The sequence below is a fragment of the Balaenoptera ricei genome, chromosome 3 (genome assembly GCF_028023285.1).
Source record: "Balaenoptera ricei isolate mBalRic1 chromosome 3, mBalRic1.hap2, whole genome shotgun sequence".
Taxonomy (NCBI): domain Eukaryota; kingdom Metazoa; phylum Chordata; class Mammalia; order Artiodactyla; family Balaenopteridae; genus Balaenoptera; species Balaenoptera ricei.
Window position 1 is genome coordinate 77,552,338 of NC_082641.1, and position 18,941 is coordinate 77,571,278.

An 18,941-nucleotide genomic window follows, 5' to 3' on the forward strand; every position below is an offset into this window, starting at 1 on the left:
GGTATCTATCACTATAATCAGAAACTGCTTCTATTTTTAATGTGTTATTAGAAATCTTTTCATAAAATCTTTTTAATCTTGGAGGTGTGGGTGGGAGCTAAAAATATAGGCAATATTTGCTTCTAAAATTAATTTTATGAAGGTGAAAGAATTTAAAAATCCATTAACTCAAATTTTGATAAATATTTAATGAAGGGAAGAGGACTACCTTAGATTGTTTATGGATACATACATGTACTTTTAAAGTATTTTTTTAATGAACACTATCTTCAAACATTTGATAACTTTTGTAGAGAAAAAGAATTGAACTAGAGAAGGGCACAAGGGGCTTCAACTTTATTTCTAACTTTTTTTTTGAAAAAGAAACCTGAAACCTATAACAGAATTTTAAGATCTGTTATATCTGAATGGTGACTATTCATTAAATTATGCTCCATACTCTACTGCTGTGTTTTGCATGTTTAACATATTTTATAATAAAAACAAATTAAAAAGAAATCAGATGACCTATTTTCAATGGGAGGTATAAATTTTCTTCTAAAACAGTTACACTATATGAAACATCTAACTAAAGAGAACAGATACTTTACTCCATACAGTTTCTTACAACAAAATCTTGGAACAGAGCTCTATCAACTCCTAAACACAACAGTTTAAAAGAATTAAAAGGAGAAGCAATCAAAACAGGGACAATTTTCTGTCTATATGATTCAGTTACACGGTTATAAAAGAAACGAACTGGCTACCTCCAATTTCTACTATGTAGCTCCTTGAAAGATGTAGGTACTAATCCCAAAATATCAAACTATAGTTCTAATAATGTGTTTCAAACTGGAACATTCAATTTTGGGGCAGCTCTCAATTTGAGGAATGCCTCCTTAACTTGAGCCAAAAGTCTTCCTCCCATTAACACTCTTCCTGTCCGAACCGAGTTCTATCCTCTGAAACAATTGGTTTGCAACCTATTTTTTTTTTCAATCTTTTTCTTGAAGTCAGAAGTCTTTGAGGCTCTGAAGAAAGTGTTATTGCTCCCTCCCCACACCCAAAATGCACACATACAAAAATTTTTGTGTACTATCTCAAAAGGGTTTCTGGACCCTTAATCCCACCCCCAGTTTAAGAATATACGTCAAATCAGAATAAATCTAATCCTCTTCCAATTAACTAAGCTTCTACTATTAGAAACAGTAACTATCTCTCCTGTCTAGTTCACAACCATCAGTTCTACACCTGGTCCTCACAAAGGACACTGGGGCTAGGGGTCATTACAGGGACAGGAAACTGTTAACACAGCTTGGTACGGTGGGAATGATGTATCCTGGGGGAATGTCATCATCGTACTCATTCATACACAACCCACTACTCTGGAAACTGGTCATCACCTCACTAGCCCCATAGCTTTCACCAGAAAAACCTGTTAGGTTCATGGAATTAATGGGAAAAAATATGCTTACCATAACAATCTGCCATAATTCCTTATTGTAACATTATAAGCATCTCTGTCTTCTGCAGTCTGTAACAACAAAATTGCCCTTTAAAAAAAGGACAAGGTATTTTAAATTATCTACATGCAATAGCATTCTTTTACTCTTCCTCCTTAACTGAATCTACGGATTTTTGTTTTCTTCATTTAATTCTACTAATTATTTAACTAGTTCCATAACAGCTTATTTATATTTTATTAAACTGGTACCGCAAAAGCACTTAATAGATTTTAGATTGTCAGGAAAATAATAAAAAGTGACCTCTTAATAAGAGAAATCACTTACCATACTTGAGCTTTAAATATTCCAAAGATTTTAATCTAAACATGGGGAACAACTGGGTTGATGTTTTAAAGTTTTGACATATTTGAAGTATATAGAATTTGAAGTGCATAGTACACTCTTAAAATTATTTATATACTAGAAGTTTGAGGTAGGAAGCCAGGAAATTGAGTGCTTTCATGTGCCTTTACCTGCTACATACAGAAAGATATTTAGACAATAATGAATTCAGAGATGGGAATGAGTCATCAGGAGTCCCAAGAGGCTTAGAATAAATACAACAACATGCTGACAGCCCATATTTTTACCTTCTCATGCTCAGTCCCCTTTGGGCAAGCAGGGAAATGTCTCAACAACTAAAGGAGTTGGATATTTAATGACTTCTTTTTTTTTCTGTTAAAGATTAGCCAGGGAGAAATAGCCAAGAAAAGCTTTTAATGCCCCTGATGTTACATGAAAAACAAAAATTTGCCAGAGAAGTCTAAAAGACAGTATTATAGAAACAGTATCATATTAAAGACTGTACCTGTGGTTAGATTTATACCTAATTTGTAATTTCAAGTCTCAAATACTTGTTTAAGGAGAAAACAACAGTGGTGATCAGTCAAGAAAGAGTGGTGTATATCCAAGTGACTATGGAGTTGCCATTTTAAGCAAAGGTATAACCAGTGTTAGACTCACAATATTTGTGATTATAATATATACCAAAAAAAGTAGCAAGCATTCTATAGCTGCCTAGTTTTCTCTGTTTAAAAATCCTGCTCACTGTTGTATACTGTCAAATTTCCACAGTTTCTTTATTGGTAACTTTATTGTAACGTTGAAAGAAATAGAATTGTGGGTTTTCATAAACCTCTCTCCACATACACCTGGCAAAATAACTTCTTGATTATACAGCCTCCAGTACCATCTAGTGATTACTTCTTTAACTACAGAGAGATCCATACAAGGATGGCAAAGCATTTGGGACACCTCGATTATTTATTATCTGACAAGGCTTCTTCTAAACATGTGTTTACTTAGATTTAGGGCAGTGATGTGCCTCAGAGGTTAGGCAATCAGGTCTTTTAACTTTTCGTCTAGTACTCACGAGATCAACAGTGATTTTCTTATTCACAGATCAATTAATTTTTTTTTTTTTTTTTCTTTTTTGGCTGCGTTGGGTCTTTGTTGGTGCATGCGGGCTTTCTCTAGTTGTGGCGAGCGGGGGTTACTCTTCGTTGCGTTGCACGGGCTTCTCATTGCAGTGGCTTCTCTTGTTGCGGAGCACAGGCTCTAGGTGCATGGGCTTCTGTAGTTGTGGCATGCGGGCTCAGTAGTTGTGGCTCGTGGGCTCTAGAGCGCAGGCTCAGTAGTTGTGGCGGATGGGCTTAGCTGCTCTACGGCATGTGGGATCTTCCCGGACCAGGGCTCGAACCTGTGTTCCCTGCATTGGCAGGTGGATTCTTCACCACTGTGCCACCAGGGAAGCCCCACACATCAATTAATTTGTGGAGAATAAAACTTCAAGTTGATGTCATTTCCTCTCACTCTCCCAGCTGGTCATTTCACTCAAGCACGCTGTCCTTGTTTCCTCAACATACCAAGTCCACTCCTGCTTCAGAGCACTTGTTCTTGCTGTTCCTTCTGCCTGGAATGCTCTTTCCCTGATAACCAAATGGCTTGTGGCCTCGCTTCATTCAGGTCAGGCCTTAATTGCCTCCTTAGGAAACCTACCTCTTAAACCTATCTCAAATTTGCTGCTTGCCTCTCTAGTGTCCGGCCCTTTACTCTACTTTGATTTTCTTTCCTAGCAATTGTTAACGTCACAGATGTTTATTAGCTTACAATGCGCCTCCCCTCCACCAGAACATGAGCTCCATGAGAACTGAGCCTGTGTTTGTTTTAATTCACTGCTAAATTTCTACTGCCAAGGACACTGCTTGACACATAGCAGTTTAACAAATATTTACTGAATGAATAAATACGATATAGTAGACATTAAAGTGATTCAAAATAACATGTAATTTTTTCTCATGTCTTAAATCTCATTTCTTCTCTGAATAAATACATGTCTTTAATAATAAAGTGAGACAAACTGTAAAGGGACAGATTTTTCTAAAACCTGAGAGGTTTTTTGGTTTGGTTTTTATTTTTTCTTCTCTCTCTGTCTCTGTCTTTCTCTCTTTCTCTCAGGTTGAGCAATAGAAACGAAAATATAGCTGAAAATTCAGAACTGTATCTTTTCATATACAAAATGTAATAATAAATAAAGATCAGGAAAAGAATCAGAACATTTTATTAGTACCTTCTTCATGAAAATGAGACTATATCTTAAAAAGGCCAACTGACAAATAAGGACCACATTTCAATTAAAGGGAGCCTTTACCTTTGGTATGCATCTGCTGCTTCCTTCTTCAGTTGTAGATGTTCATTTAAGTAACCCAACATTGTGAAAGCTGGAGCATAATTCTGAATTCTTTCTGGAAATCCAAAAATATCTTTTCTTTGCATGTGCATAATGGTTGTGTTTGTAAAATATGAGTTTTATTTTCAATTTTTTTCAATATTTTAAACACTAGATTATTTCCTGAGGTCATGGGCATTGCTAAGAATAGTAGTCTGATTTTATCCTGACTATAAAATATCAGTAATCATTTCAGAACTCTTTTAAATTATTGAATAACATCTATAGTTACATATGGCTTCTACTTATGTGTTAAAGTTTAAACACTTTTTTATTCCCAAAGGTATAACAATTTGAAATCATAGCTCATGTTAAAACTAGTCATTTGAATTGTAAGGAAATCCAGTTCTTTGGCTAGTCACTTAAACCTTCCTGTGATTAAATTTAGCAACAATTTCTCTTGGTGGTTCTGTTCCAATTTCTATGTATTTTTAAAAAAAATTCAGTATTGTACTCTAGAAACAGAAGATGATTTGGGCACTTTCAGTGTAGTAATTTGAATTCTAATGTCAAAAAACATCATATATCTACTAATGTACAAAGGAGAAAGAAACACATCTGATCAACTTAAGTTGTGTTGGGAATCAAGCCTTCAAATCTCTTAAACTGTTTAACAGAGTAGAGTATAATCACATCTTATGTGATGGTTAGTTTCTAACTGTCAAAGCATAAGGTAAAAATCACACGGTTAAAGTGATTCTTGAAAAATTCTTAGGTCATCACACAAGGAGAAGGTCACCAATCTGAGTCAAATTAAGATGAGACCCATAACCTTCATCCACTCTCACCCTGAGGCCAACGGTCAGCAGGACAAATGATTTATCTGCATTTTCTCTTGTCCTCCCCTCTCTCTTTTCTGCTTCTAAATTAATATTTTTTTGGCCAGGCACATATAATTGAATTTGTTAAATGAATATATGATACGGCTCCACTGCAGACTCAAAAGCCTAGCTATTTATAACCGTCAGAGACTGTTGTTCTAGGTATCTGAATTTTGCAGAAAGCTAAAAATTTACCTCTTTATGTAAACCCTTCACAAATGTTTCCCATTCTGTAAGGAAACCTATCAATAAAATTTCTGATCATACACTTTCTCAGAGGCTCTAGGTATTCATTAGAGTCATTCATTTGGGCACACTGCATAACATTTTAATGTCTCGAAGTGCTGATGCTTATAAATGAACTGCCTTCTACTCAAGTGCCCCAGGCTCAATTCAGGAAGAGTATTACCATCCTGCATATTACAATGATGAGGCATTTTCTCTTCTGCTTTTCAGTTTATCTGATTCTTCATATTATTCAACTGTCAATATTACTGCTTAAACTCCTTGCTTCTTTATTAGAATTTTGTCGAGGGATAAATAAGATGCTAGTGAAACTAACATTTCTTGAGCATCTAGGATATGCCAGGTACTCTGCATAACATTTTGTATATATCATCTCATTAAACCCTAAGCAATAGATACTTTCACTCTTGTATTATAGGTAGGAAAACTAAAATTCAATTTGGTAATAAGCCCAAGGTTTCATCATGGCTACTAAGTGGTGGAGCTGAGACTAAACCCAATGTTAGTTTTATTAAAGAAGAAAGTTATTACAATAGATGGTTAATTAAATTTCACCATTCTGTCCTTTTCCTAAGCCTAAACATATTTTTCCAGTATGCTGAAGAAAGATCAGGTGTTAAAGTGCGAGGTTAAAGGCACTGGGTTTGGAACTTAAAGCATATTACCTCACTGAATTCTCACATCTCTGCAACCTCAGTATTATTATCTCTACATCCCAAGATTAACAGAAGTTAAGGGAAGTAAAATACTTGGCCTAAGACTGCAGAGAAAGTAAACAGCAGAGCTAGAACAGCAGCAACTCAGGACCATTAGGCTCCAAGATGCTTCCTACTACAACATGGAAATCACTTCTACCTTGACTCATTAGGTAATAACAATTTTCAGAACTCTTCAAAAATCTTTAGTAAAGTTTAAAAAGCAGAATACTCGGCCGTGGGGGGGGGGAAAGGGCAAATTCGTGTCTTAAGGAGCTAATATTTAATTTGGAATTAATTTTAAATTTAATTAATTTAAATTCTTTAAATTATCTCAACAATTATTCATATATCTTGCCATTGTATAACAGGTGCCTTACCTGTGTATTTACTCAAAACCACTTGTGCTGCTGGAATTGCATTCATCTGGAGGATGTTGTACTGGTACAGCTCCGTGTCTCTGTTGCTTTTATCTTGCAATGTTGTACAGACCCAATACGCGTAACCTATTGCTCCCTCCGTCTGTAAAAAAGCCAAAGTTAACAAGTAGACACAGGGTAATAAATCCGCCAAGAAAAATTAAGAAATGAAACAATGTACTTCAATACAGTAAATATCACATCTTAGTCTTCTAAGACAACTGGTAAGTGCCTTTAAATAAAGGGTCACTATGATACAACACAGCTAAGAACATATTTAAATCACTTGCTTCAAACCTAAGTAGAAGAATCAAGCAGGATAAATAAAGGGGAAAAAACAGAGCCCCTCCTGATGGGTTGGTTTGCTTCTTCTCAGCATCATTTCCATAGGTCAAACAAATAGTTACCAATCAAAAGAATTCTAAAACACTTTCATAAATAATCTAGAAATGTCAACCAAGTCTAGTATTTATCTCATTTTTTTTTTTGTATTAATAGTTAACTCCTTTTTATTGCTTAGCATTCCGTAGGTATGGACGTACCAGTTTGGTTTCTTTTTAACATCTTTATTGGAGTATAATTGCTTTACATTGTTGTGTTAGTTGCTGCTGTATAACAAAGTGAATCAGCTATGAGTACACATATATCCCCATATCCCCTCCTTCTTGCGTCTCCCTCCCACCCTCCCTATCCCACCCCTCTAGGTGGTCACAGAGCAAGAGCTGATCTCCCTGTGTTATGCGGCTGCTTCCCACTAGCAATCTATTTTACATTTGGTAGTGTATATATGTCAATGCTACTTTCTCACTTTGTCTCAGCTTACCATTCCCCCTCCCCATGTCCTCAAGTCCATTCTCTACATCTGTGGTCTGTGTCTTTATTCCTGTCTTGCCCCTAGGTTCTTCAGAACCTTTTTTTTTTTTTAGATTCCATATGTATGTATTGGCATATGGTATTTGTTTTTCTCTTTCTGACTTACTTCACTCTGTATGACAGACTCTAGGTCCATCCACCTCACTACAAATAACTCAATTTTGTTTCTTTTTATGGCTGAGTAATATTCCATTGTATATATGTGCCACTTCTTTATCCATTCATCTGTCAATGGTGGTTTTCTTTTTAGAGTCTCAGTTTCTATTCTACATGACTACTTCATCTATTGAATCCCAATGTCATTTCTTCATCAGCTCTTTAATGACAGTTTAATCTGTTTTTTAAGAAAGAATGAAGAGTAGAGACAACTGCTGTCATTAACATCTGATACAACTATGTATTCATTTTCTCAAGAAGGACAGTACTTTATTCATTAATGAATCCTGAAGAATGCTCAAATTCTTACATGCATACTGAGTTCCGTAGTGTGCCTGAAGAGATCCATGGTGTCATAACTTCCAACTGTCTCTGCAATTAGAGCCTATAAAAGGAAAAAGGAGGCTCTTAATGTGTTTAAAAGGACTACTACTACTACTATTACTACTACTACTACTACTACTACTAACAATAATAATAATAAATGAAACTCTTTGGAGGAACCAAAGGTTTACTAGCTGTGCTTAAAAGCAAAGGTAATTTCTTTTTCAATCTTGGCTACCGTATTCCCATGGCTCAGAGGACCAGAATGACTTGTTAAATTAGCCCTTAAGCTGACAGATGCTTGCAGAACTCCATTTGCAACCAGGGAGTTAGTGAAATAATCCACATAAAACTCCTCAGAACACTGATAAAGCTATGCTACCTTCTCCCTTCCCTCCCCCCAATCTATTCATACTGGTATTTGTCTGGATTAGAGTTGTTAATCACAGGGTCACCTCAGATTCAACTGGAAAGCTTTTTAAAAAGGAGATCCTCTCCCTTAGAAATCTAGCTTCCATAGATCTGGGTAGAGTCTCAACATGTTTATTTTTTAAAACTGCCTCAGGATTTTAAATATTATATCTATGCCACTGACTTCACAGATGATGTGATAGTTAAAATTACTTTCAAGCTCATCTATCTTTTATAAGAAAGCAGGGTTTTTTTTTTAGTTATCATAATTACTAATTAAGAAATTAATATTAAGCCTCACTCTATTGTTACCATTTTAATTAAATCTACTAATTACCTCCTGAAATAAATTCTTTTTAAAAACAGAAATAATTTAAAAATAAGAAAAGGGACTTCCCTGGTGGCACAGTGGTTAAGAATCTGCCTGCCAATGCAGGGGACACGGGTTCAAGCCCTGGTCCGGGAAGATCCCACAAGCCGTGGAGCAACTAAGCCCATGCACCACAAATACTGAGCCTGCGCTCCAGAGCCCGCGAGCCACAACTACTGAGCCCGCATGCCACAACTACTGAAGCCCACGCTCTGCAACAAGAGAAGCCACCGCAATAAGAAGCCCACGCACCGCAACAAAGAGTAGCCCCCACTCGCCGCAACTAGAGAAAGCCCACGTGCAGCAATGAAGACCCAATGCAGCCAAACATAAATAAAATTTAAAAAATAAATAAATAAAAATAAGAAAAAAAAATACTTAAGTGACTCTGATGAGCATCTCAGACCTATTGACCTACAGCAGTGTTACTCAAAGTGAAGGCCCTGGACCACCAGCATCGTCCTCAGTTGGGAGCAGTTAGAAATGCAAATTCTCAGGTTCCCTGGGTCCAAAACCTTACATAGAGATTAGTGTAGTAATGCCACTGCTCCCAGATGCTACCACAGCTAATGGCAACAGGAGTCTGCCTTTTCTAACTCTGCTTGTTTCACCGATTAACTAGAATCAGACCCAAGAGCCAAAGTACAATAGAAGATATCTAATCCCTGATTAATGATTTTCTAATAGGGATGATGCTCCCACTAGTCTCTGAACTGAAACAATCAACCACTTACTAACTTATTACAACTTCTCAACTAGACAAGACCTTGGAGGCCACTCAGGCCAATCCCCTTCTTTTTCAGGTAAGAAAAATGAAATCCAGAAGTGATATGTTAAGGTAAAACAATTAGTAAGTGACAGACTCAGACTAGTAACCTGATTCCTATTTGGCAGTACAAAAATCTAAACTTTGTCGGTGGGGGGGGGGCACTCATAAACAAGTACCAAATCAAATATGAAGATTTTACAGAAAATGAGAAAACATAATCAAAATGATCTTTGTAAATGTTCATTTTTTTGATAAATGTATGTTAACAGAGTTCTAGGTTTATTTTTTAAGAATAATAATGGCAGAATGATGGTGTTCAAAGCCCCTCAAATCAAAGCTTAATCATTACAAGCTGTATGACCTTGGGCATGATACTTAGGATCTCTTAGCTTCAATTTCCACACACAAAGAGCCTAGCACAGCAACTGGCACAAAGTAAGCCCTCAAATGCTATCATTATTATCAGTGTTGTTTATATTAACACGTTATTTATACCACTTTCTATTAGCATGTTAGTTATAAAACAGATTATTAATAACTATATGTTATATATCTTACTTGTCCAATCCAGCACATTAAATAAGATGGATCAAGGGATTGAGCCATTTTGAAAGCTTCATGAGCTTGCTAGGAAAAAAGGCAAAAAATAACAAGCCATTTAATTAACTTTATATTAAAGCACTTGTATGTAAAAAGCATAAGAGAATAAGAAAAGTCAGACTTGTAAACATAAATACAAATGTACCTAAAACTTCACTGTTTAAGCACAATTGGCAATGCTTAAAACTATGTCTTAAATATAGTCCTGAAAGAGTCCCGGATTCAACAGATTTCTCTGCAGGCTTAGGGATTCTGGTCCTCAATGAAAGGGCACTGTAGGTGTCTACCTCATAGTCTGCAGAACTTTGAACCAATCACCCATCTATTTGCTAAGCCACAGGTCCGGTGGAAATAATTAGAGAAGGCTGTATCTATTCCCCTCTCTTGGAGCTCAACTGGGAAGATAAAAACTAACAACCAGTGAGGTCTGAGACCTGCTACTGGGCGAAAGGAGTGGTCAACATAAATCTGAGCTAAACAATTAGGAAACTTTCAAGTTACCCCACTTGGACACTTTAAATCGTATGCTTTTTTTTCTGCTACAAAGAATAACTTATTATACGCTGCTTTATATTGTTTTCCCAATTATCTACCAATTATCTATGTGTGGCAGGAAACAGTCTTTTTTTCTCATAAGAAAGTAAGCTCATGGGCAACAACTGCACCACACTACCATAAAACCACATTAGTAGCTTATTAACTAAGACTTGGCTTTGTTTAAATTTTTAAAAAATATTTTCACATATTTTAAGATCCAAATTAATATTTTTCTTCATTCTATTTACAATCTTCTAAAGCAATCTCTGCAGTGACTTCATGTATCCCTGAGAATACCACTGAAGCTATTTTAAAAGGATGATATTCAATATACTGGCTGAAACACAAAACAGTACAGATGTGCTATTATATATAGATTTGTGGAAACTTCTAAACATGACCTATAAACATGCTCCCCATTACTGTAGTTCCAACTCTCTATGTACAACTCTTCAAGTATGACAATTTACACCGTGGCATGTAAAGGGATTAATACCTGCTAAAGCCAAATCTAAATTACCAAGCAAAGGTTAAATTTAAGTTTCTAGAGAGTACTAATAAACGCCCTTACTTCATCACCCCACCCCCAACACAGCCTACATGGGACTCCTCCTAATGTGTAAAAGATAAAAAGAAAAACACCCAAATAATTCGTAACAGAATTATTTTAATCTCCAAATGAAAAAAACAACATAATTATAAAACCAGAAATTTCTTGTGACATGGAAAGGGAAATAAATCTTACACATTCATTATTCAATATAATAAAGTGAATGCTATCAATGGTCTAGCACATTAGAGAGCATGCTGGATAGATAACAATGTGCAAAGTATTTCTCCACAAGAAGTTAAGCTATTATGAAGAGGACATATATAGAAAATGTTCTTTACTTTTAATAGGACAAAACAGATAATATATGTACCTCAATCTTTTCATTTGCAAGGTATAACACTCCCAAGTTGGTCCATGCAACAGCATTCTAAAAAACACACATATACAAAATTAGGCTCCTTGTCTACATAGCAGTCTCAGAAAATCATTAACACTAAATTTTGAAGTTATTTTGCATAGACAGAGACACGTAACACTCACAATTTGTTCTGATTGGATTGATTTGATGAAACAGTGCTGAGCAAGGGCATAATTTCCAATACCTGAAAAATACAGACTTCAATAAAACTGAACTTTACTGCCTGAAAACAGGCAATCTTCTAAAAATATTGAAGTGTTACTCAATTCTTACCACTGTAACATGAAACTACACCAAGAGCATTCCAGTATAAATGATTATTACTGTCAAGTCTCACAGCCTTTTTCAGACACTGAAAAGTAAAAGTAGATAAATTTTTATTTCTCAGAATATCAGCATTTATATCAAGATAAATGTGGTTTTATGTGAAAACACTACAGAATTTACTTTATCAAAAGCATCTTTCAGAAAAGCCCTTAGTTTTTTAAAAAGATTATGAAAAATTTCTCAAAACCATACATGCAAAGATTTCTCCAACAGCTCCTGAAGATCATTTGAGTTGCTGCCTGTTTCTGCTAGATGTTGTGCTTGGCGATAATAATTAATTCCAAGATCACACCACGTATTAGATGTAGACATCAGTTTTAATGCACGACCATAACACCTATGGAAATATAAAAGTGAATGTTATATTGTGTTATGATGTTCTAATTCGATTTGAATGTCATCCACTGGCAATCTTTGTAAGTTACCTTCCTCCAAGATGGAGGAGCTCATTTTTCTTTAATACTTGTTTTCTTTCTTTCTGACCTAGGAGGCCTCCTAAGACACTAACATTCACTTTAGATGGTGAGACAGCATACAGACTGGTACAAGCATCCCCAACTAGCTTCCAAAGGCAAGACACATCAGCTCGATGCTGCAGAGCCCTAAAAAAAAGAAACAGTGTGATTCTTACAAATTATTCCCAAAAAGTATGGCGTTTACCTCCCTCACTACTACATACAATTAAAACAGAAAAAGTATATATACAATTTTGATTTAGTTCCTTAGTTAAATGCAGTAAATGCTTTACTGAATTCCTTCTAGCCATCTTATATCTTATCACCTCCTTATTATGAAGAAAGGAAGAGGGGAAGGAGAAGGAATGGACTGTTTTAAGTGACAGAAACTTTGTAAACATTTCTTTGGTACTCTTTATCATTTTTCTTAGAAGCAGCAGAAATCACATAAATAAATCAATAAATTTTCCAGGACCAATTTACCTTTAATACTGAATTTTTTAAACTATGCTTTTTGTGTTTGTCTATTTAAACAAAAACCAAAGCAGTAAAGTTGGTAACTGTCTCATAGTTGATTATTATAAACTTAGGTTTTGCTGGCAGATCTTCCCTCAGATATTAAAAAAAAAAAGGACTAGTAAATGTAAAATATATTTGGTAGTCCAAAGGATTTTTACTCTCTGAGATCAAGAATACCAAAAAATCTAAATAAGAGAATGTGAAAAACCGTATTTATTGAAGCAAGAAAGACTCAGTGGACAAGCTCAAAAAGTAAATAAAAATATTAATTATGGTGATAAAGGGCACTTCTTTTTAGAATGAGAATATCTCAGTTATTCATTTCTCTTCACTTTTCTCTTCTCAAAATCTTACAAATAAAACACAGCAATTTCACAATTAAGCCAAGTCTCGATAATCAGCTATCACAAACAGCTATGTTACTGGCAGATGGGCAAGCAGATGGAACATTTTTCATAGCCTTTTCTACTCATGGAGTCCAGCCAAAAATCATTTTTCAATGTCTCCCTGAGAAACAAGATTAATTACTGCAGTCATCACTGAAAGCCCACTGTGAGGATCAGGAGGAAGGACAACACTATTTGTAGCTCTTTTGCCTAAATATCTTAGTGTAATTTCTAAACTTGACAGCATGAAAGAAGAAAACAGAGGGGAAAACAGAAAAGAAAACACTGGCAGTTTTAGCAACCTAAACTCTTATCTCCTTTTAAGTTCAATAAAAAAATAAAATATCTGTAAAGTGAAATAACTTCTACCACCCTTACACAAGAACTGTGGTAGTGTGAACTTTAAGTCTAGAAGTAAATATAAATGTGGGGATATCACTTTAAAAGTTTCGTATACCTCCTCCTAATTAGTTGTGAGTGTTATCCAGAACAAAATTCCCCAGACTCAGAAAGGCAGTATTTGTAGCTGAAGTATCATCACTCAAAGGTTCACATTTACCCTTAAATACTAGTTCAAACAAATTACACCCCTCTTCACAATACCTTCCTCTTTGGAAAGAGCCATATGTATTACATAAGACTTGAAAAGTAGCAATAAAAATCAGTGGGAGAAAAGAATGAAGTTTTCATTTCAGATTTGGTTCATGTTCAAAGCAAAGCAATTCTAGAGCAAGCAAATCAACACGACACACAGGAGAGGGCAAGTAGGGAAAGAAAGGAAGTGAAGCACAAGAAAGATGTTTAAGAGCAAAAAAATTTAATTCTATGTCTAACTTGAGTACTTTTTAGTCATCTATCACAAATAACACTTCTACCTAACGAATTTAGTTCTATAAAATAACCAGATTTACTGAAATTTTTCTGATTTATTTCTTGTTATTAGACATCACTTCTTTTCCTTCACAGATTCTCTCCGAGAGCAATCAGATTGCTCATCTCCCTTCACCTTCAGCCCTACCAATTAGTCTAAAACGGGTCCTGATCACTGAATGTAAAGCCTATTGTGCATCTGAAGCCCCATTTTCCAATCAGTTCCAGTTAGAGATACTTGCATCTCTAGGTCTCCTGAAAGAGAACAATAACACGTGGTACCCAAGCTGTTGCTCCACTAGCCGACTGCTTCTTCCTTCCCATCCTTCTCTATGCTTCCAGCATGTCAGCTGCTAAAAGCAAGAAATTGTATCTGTTCCCCAGTGCAAAATTAATACAATACGTATGTTACAGAATTAACTGACTAGTCTGTTACTCTTTTATGTTTGAGATTCTGAATAACGATCGCTATAGCTAACAGGATAAACAAAGCATGATTTCCTAAAATTGGCTTTATTATATAATACTAAGAAAATAAACTCATAAATAATGATACTAACCGAGTAAAATATTCCAGTGCTTTCTCTATGTAGTCTACAGCTTTCCCATCAAGATAATCGACTAGAGCTGCTTTTGCCATCATGAGATGGCATTCACCCAAACCTAAAATCAGGGAAGTTTGTAGTTGTTAAAATATGTAAAAGAAACACTGAGAATGAACATCAAATAAATTCATTGGTGTTATATTACAGCCACTTTCCAGAAAACAAAACTTAATGGTATTTTATAAAAGTTATCTTTAAGCATGGCCTTGATGCATTTATTAAAGAATTCAAATGGCAGGGTTCTGCTGGAGTAAACATGTACTAAAAGATAAAAACTATCTATGGAACCTAAGAATTTCCTTGATTTTGGGCAAATTACTTACCTCTTAAAATCTTAGCTTTGAAAATGGGGATATTACCTAATAATATCTAATATGATGCTACTTGCTATCATATTACTATTTATTAGGTGTTGTGAAACAAGATTTGACCTCTTTATATTCAAAACTATGTAGCAAACTATACTATCAAAATTAAATGAAACAGCAATTTCCTAAAGTGGCCAGTAAACATGTAATAAATGTGAGTTCTCCTTCTGTTAAGGATTTTTATTAAAAAATTTTTTAAAAAGGGTTTCAAGGCCTAAGTTACATGTCACTTAAACTATACACTATTTCTGAATTAAACCCCCCACTGCTTCTTTAAAAAGGAAAAGGAAAAGGAGGGAAGCAAATATAATGACCTCCAGGTTTTTTTTAATGGTTAGAAGTAATCATTAAAAAATTAATTAAATATGGATGGTGGTGTTTTACTTTAAATTACCAAAAATAATTTGTTAAGAAGGAACAGGTATCTATAAAGGAACTAAAATTAATTTAGATAATTACAAAACAATGCAAGTTGCCTCTAAAGTTCAAAAAGTTTAAAAATGAGATTCTATAATTTACAAAGTAACTAAAAGGTATTAAGATATTCTGAGAATATAGTGAATTAATTATCAAAATATAAGAGCAGGGAAATTCTTGTTTTAGAGATCCGTTTTTAGATCCCACAGCTATCATGCTATTTATCTAAAAGCTAAATCTCTATCTTATTACTATTTATTAACCGTTATGAATCAAAATTTCATCTTTCTATATTCAAATCTATATAACAAGCTATACTATAAGCGGTTCATACCGGACACTTGCTGTTGACTAAAGAAGTCCTTTTCAAGTTACTCGATACATTTAGAAATTTATTCAAGGATTTTATACTTCAGTATCACAAAAGACAAAGGAGCTATTAAAGAGAAATTACCTTTCAAAGCAGGCACATAATCTTCTTTCTTTTTAATGATCAGCTGGTATTGAGCTACCGCCTCTTTATATTTGCCTAGGATTTGCTGTATTGCTGCAACCTTAAACACACTGTACGTGGATTCGGGGTTCAGCTCACTGGCTTTTGTGAAGGATTTCAAGGCTGTTGTATAGCCACCTCTGCTTAAATATGCCTCTCCTAATGACTCCCAACAATTGAAGTCCTTTGGGTCTGCCCTCAATGCTGCCTGTAAACTGAAATTTCAAGAAAGAGTAAGAGAACTAAAAGTAATAGAACTATTTCCATATCTGAAAGAAAAATACAAAGTAATTTAACTGAATCACACATATCCATGGTTCCTCCTATGGATAAAAGTGGAAAACCATATTTATTTAAAGCAAGTATACCTGTTCCTTTTATGACATGGGTTTTTTAATACTAAGAAGTTTTATTGTAATTTTAGAATGAATAAAAACGAAATAAAGTTTTGAAGAAATGCTCACCAAAATTTCTTTCCCTGGACTATGTAGGAGAACTCCAGTTTCCTATCCTACCAGAATAGGTATATATCTCAATATGCCTCATCACAGTCTATAAGCCCCCACCAAGCCTCCTACCAAAACAAAAATATGAGAGTTGAAAAATAGGAACAACAGGCATGCTTTAAATTTCTGATCAGATTCCATAGCCATGAAAAAATTTTAAATGCCTGTATTCTAGGTATTAACATAAATCAGAACAACTTTGACTCAAACGTATTTTCTTTACATGGTTCAAACCAAATTACTAAAAATGAGCTGCTCCAAATGCCCTTCAAGCTGCCAGTGTCTCCCCTTCCCCAAAACAATGCTTGTCAGTGGGAGAACAACAAAGATATTAACCTTGGCTTTTTATCATTCCTTAAATTTCTATTGAGAACCTGTTATATACATGATACTATTAAGACTTCACTTCCCTGGATGGCTCTCTCCTTAACACAAGGACATCAGTTAATCCAATTTTGTAATTCCAGTGCCTTGCAGATAATAAGAACCAATTAACCATAAATAAATTTTGCTATTTCTTCCCTCAAAATACAACCTGGTATGAGGCAACTTATAAGTTCATTTTGGATATAAATGGAGTTTAATTTAAGGAACCATTAGGCTATCAGAGGTTAAATATAGAAAGGTGCCTTACTCAGCCACTGCTTGAGAATGTTGACCAGATTTTAAATAGTATAGTCCTCGCCTAAGCCAGGCCCATTTTGCCGCTCCAGCACTTGCCTTTTGAGTGACTGTTGTTAGGATAGCTAAGGCAGTTTCCTAATAAAAAGAAAAGACTAGTATTAGAGATATTAAATATTATAAAAATACTGAACACTTATGTAAATAAACAGATATATTTTCATTTACCACTTTTGATTTTTTAAACTTACACTGGTATATACTGAACCACACTTTCAACATTAAGTAATTTAATATCTGCCAATAAAAAGAAAATTTACTCTATTTATAAGCAGTGGCAGAAATATTTCTATAGCCTCTACAAATTAAAATTAAAAAATAATAACTTTCAAGTACACATATAAAAATATTTCTATTTCTATACTCAGGATAAAAAAAAAAAGACAAAAGTGTTTAAATTATTAGACATACCATCTCTTCAAGCTCTACACTTAAGTCAACTGCTGCAGCTCCAGATTCAGCATCAGTGTCATCTAATTCAAAAGCTTTCCTGTAACATCCACGGGCTCTGTTTCTATCTCCTACTACATCCCTGTAATAATGACCTAAATAGCAGAAAACTTTGCCCATGTATGTATCCAGTTTGGCAGCCTGTGAAATAAAAATTGATAATAACAGAATATTAAAGTTTGTTTGGAGGGGTCCCTTTAAAAACACAAAAGATACACAGATTAAAGAAAAAAATTAAATATACAAAAATATGCCAAAACATCCTTTAACGTAAGATTTAAAGCAGACGTGAAAACTGGCCATCACCGGTTATAGAAAACAAACAAGTATAAAAATACTATTTCTCTGCTAAAAGAAATGCGAAATTAGAGTTATTATTTCATCAATCTGCTTCTATGAGTCAAGATAGGAATGTAAAACTTCTAGTTGTTACACATCTAAAATATAAGAAGCTAAACACGTAGAAGTATGTAAGACTCACATGCCGATAAAAGTACAGTGGAAATTACCTAAAAACAGTATTGTTTTCCAAAGGTACTTATGTCTCATTTTCTATAATATGTGTTTCTTAAATTAGTAACTTTTACATTTTTATGGTTTAATTTTCTCCTTGAAAACCCATACAACATTCTCACAAAACCTTATGTGTGAGAGATGAAACACAAAAAAAAATTCAGTAAAGAGTAATTTTAAGTACCTAACTTATGTGATTATTATATTTGATTTCATAATGAATCCATTTCAACTAAGAACTAAATAATAGCATATGTTACCTTTAGAAAATGGGTAAGAGCCTTTGTTTTATCTTTTCTTGTTTCTTCACCCATGGACCAATATGTTAACCCAAGTTGGTAATGATATTCAGCAACTTCAGCATCTTTCTCAAGAGCTAGCTGCAAACTAAGTCACAAAAGGGAAGAAAGGAATATTCAGATAGATAGACAGATAGATAGATAGATAGATTAAAAAAAAAATAGAAGACACCTAGTTGGAACAATCAAAGTTTGACTTATTCAAGGATGGTAAATTAGAAGCAAGTCATTACTTTAGGATATAGATCATGAGAAAAAAAAAATGATTAGAAGAGGAAACCAAACTTAAAACCAAACATTATATGTGCTTACTGAACATTATGATCAGCTAATGAGATTTCAAACCCATCATGAAATTTTCTATAGTTACTGTGCTACATGCTAAATACATTTCTTAAAAATACTAAGGCTTACAAAGATCAAATTTATGCAACACTAGATCTTTATCAAACCCATTCATTTTGAATTTTTCAAGAAATATTAAGATAGGACTAGGTTTATGAGCAACCTAAATACATCCTTACCATTTTTCTGCTTGTAGATAGTCCTTTTTGGTAAAATGAATCAAAGCCTCCAGGGCATGAGCTTCAGCTAGGTCAGGGTAAGAAGAGAGAAGGTCTTCCATAATCTATAAAGTATATATCTATC

The 18,941-nt window shown here is 34.5% G+C and overlaps 1 protein-coding gene across 3 annotated transcripts in view; it reads right to left on the minus strand.

Annotated features, from left to right (window-relative positions):
* Positions 1 to 18,941, minus strand: part of SKIC3 (SKI3 subunit of superkiller complex) — an 85,071-nt gene that overhangs the window by 36,130 nt on the left and 30,000 nt on the right. For all 3 annotated transcript variants that reach the window (XM_059916791.1, XM_059916792.1, XM_059916793.1), the window contains exons 13-28: positions 18,818 to 18,921; positions 18,255 to 18,381; positions 17,443 to 17,622; positions 16,985 to 17,109; positions 15,806 to 16,059; positions 14,522 to 14,624; positions 12,157 to 12,333; positions 11,924 to 12,068; positions 11,678 to 11,756; positions 11,527 to 11,588; positions 11,357 to 11,413; positions 9,855 to 9,923; positions 7,733 to 7,807; positions 6,355 to 6,496; positions 4,135 to 4,228; positions 1,455 to 1,532 (exon numbers count right to left, since the gene is read on the minus strand). In XM_059916791.1, coding sequence (XP_059772774.1) covers positions 1,455 to 1,532; positions 4,135 to 4,228; positions 6,355 to 6,496; positions 7,733 to 7,807; positions 9,855 to 9,923; positions 11,357 to 11,413; positions 11,527 to 11,588; positions 11,678 to 11,756; positions 11,924 to 12,068; positions 12,157 to 12,333; positions 14,522 to 14,624; positions 15,806 to 16,059; positions 16,985 to 17,109; positions 17,443 to 17,622; positions 18,255 to 18,381; positions 18,818 to 18,921 — 1,871 coding nt within the window. The remainder of the gene's footprint in view (positions 1 to 1,454; positions 1,533 to 4,134; positions 4,229 to 6,354; positions 6,497 to 7,732; positions 7,808 to 9,854; positions 9,924 to 11,356; positions 11,414 to 11,526; positions 11,589 to 11,677; positions 11,757 to 11,923; positions 12,069 to 12,156; positions 12,334 to 14,521; positions 14,625 to 15,805; positions 16,060 to 16,984; positions 17,110 to 17,442; positions 17,623 to 18,254; positions 18,382 to 18,817; positions 18,922 to 18,941) is intronic.